This window comes from Myotis davidii, unplaced genomic scaffold, assembly GCF_000327345.1.
Source record: "Myotis davidii unplaced genomic scaffold, ASM32734v1 scaffold693, whole genome shotgun sequence".
Classification (NCBI taxonomy): Eukaryota; Metazoa; Chordata; class Mammalia; order Chiroptera; family Vespertilionidae; genus Myotis; species Myotis davidii.
In genome coordinates this window covers 308,104-309,427 of record NW_006284939.1, presented here as the reverse complement: position 1 = coordinate 309,427, position 1,324 = coordinate 308,104, and the positions used below count along the sequence as shown (strand labels likewise).

General features: G+C 66.8%; 1 protein-coding gene across 1 annotated transcript in view; it reads left to right on the top strand.

The window, feature by feature from the left end:
• The window catches only part of NELFA (negative elongation factor complex member A), a 7,289-nt gene that overhangs the window by 4,138 nt on the left and 1,827 nt on the right, over positions 1-1,324 (top strand). The window contains 4 exon segments of the mRNA XM_006779527.2: positions 6-113; positions 200-269; positions 508-596; positions 1,171-1,282. Of these exon segments, the coding sequence (XP_006779590.1) occupies positions 6-113; positions 200-269; positions 508-596; positions 1,171-1,282 (379 nt within the window).

Sequence of the window (1,324 nt, the reverse complement as noted above, 5' to 3'; positions counted from 1 at the left end):
CGAAGCAGGCGCCCTTCCGCAGCCCCACGGCCCCCAGTGTCTTCAGCCCGGCCGGGAACCGGACCCCCATGCCCCCGTCGAGGACGCCTCTGCGGAAGGAGAGGGGCGTGAAGGTGGGCGCGCCCCGTCGGTGTCTGCCCTCGTGGCCGGCCTTGGCGTGCTCCCCACCGTAGCTAAGGCGACCCGTCTGTCTCGGCAGCTGCTGCACATTTCTGAGCTGGATACGGTTGGTGCCGGCCGAGAGGCCAAGAGGAGAAGGAAGACACTGGGTGCGTACCTGGGCCCCCGGGTCAGCGGAGAGAGCGCTGCCTCCGGCGGGGGCTCGGCCCGGGCTCACCCCTGGTGCCTGGTTCCAGTGGGGCTGCCTCTCGGGGAAGGTGGCCGCAGGGGCAGCCCTTTCCCGAGAGCGCGTCTCTGCTTGGAGACGGGTGTGGGCAGTGTTTCGGGGCTACTTGCTGAGCTGCTTGAGGGGGGCTACTGGGGGCACTGACGAGGCTCTGTCCGCAGACACGGAAGTGGTGGAAAAGCCGGCCAAGGAGGAGACGGTCATCGAGAACGCCACCCCCGACTACGCAGCCGGCCTGGTGTCCACACAGGTAGGCTCCCAGACAGAGCCTCACGTGGCCCACTGCTCCCTCGTCCCGATCCTTAGCCACTAAAGTGTGTTGTCGGAGAATACATGTATGTATATACATGTGTGCATACATACGTGTGCAGTGTGTATGCATATGGACATGCACATAAGAGGCAGCGCTGGCCAGGGGGCTCCCCGGCCTGTGCATGTCACGTGACATATGCTGGCGAGCTGAGATCACCAGCCGTGGCGCCTCGCCAGGCCCCTTTCCTGCGCGGGAGACCGGCGCCCGCCCCTCCGAGTTCCCTGCGCAGACTGAGCAGCTGTGGCCTGGAGAAGCCTCCCCTGGCGCAGCTGTCCTCGCCTCTCCTCTGTGCGCACGTCCTCCTCCGGTCGTGTTTTCATAAGAAAGCCGTTGTTGGACTTCTTTCTTTCCTCTGGCGTGGGGCTCCGTAACCGAACAGGAGCCAGCCCTCCTCTGCTGGGGCCCAGAGCAGCCCTTTCAGCCGGGGCGGCACGTGCCCTGCTCCAGGGCGAGGCTCCGGGGGGGCACGGAGACCCAGGCCTCTCCTGGGGGGACATGCACTGTCTTCCAGAAACTCGGGGCTCTCAACAGCGAGCCGTCGCTGCCCTCCACCAGCTACCTGCCTGCCACCCCCAGCGTGGTCCCCGCCTCCTCCTACATCCCCAGCTCCGAGACGCCGCCAGGTAGGTGTGGCAGCAGCGGGGGCCGCCCTCACGAGGCCCCAG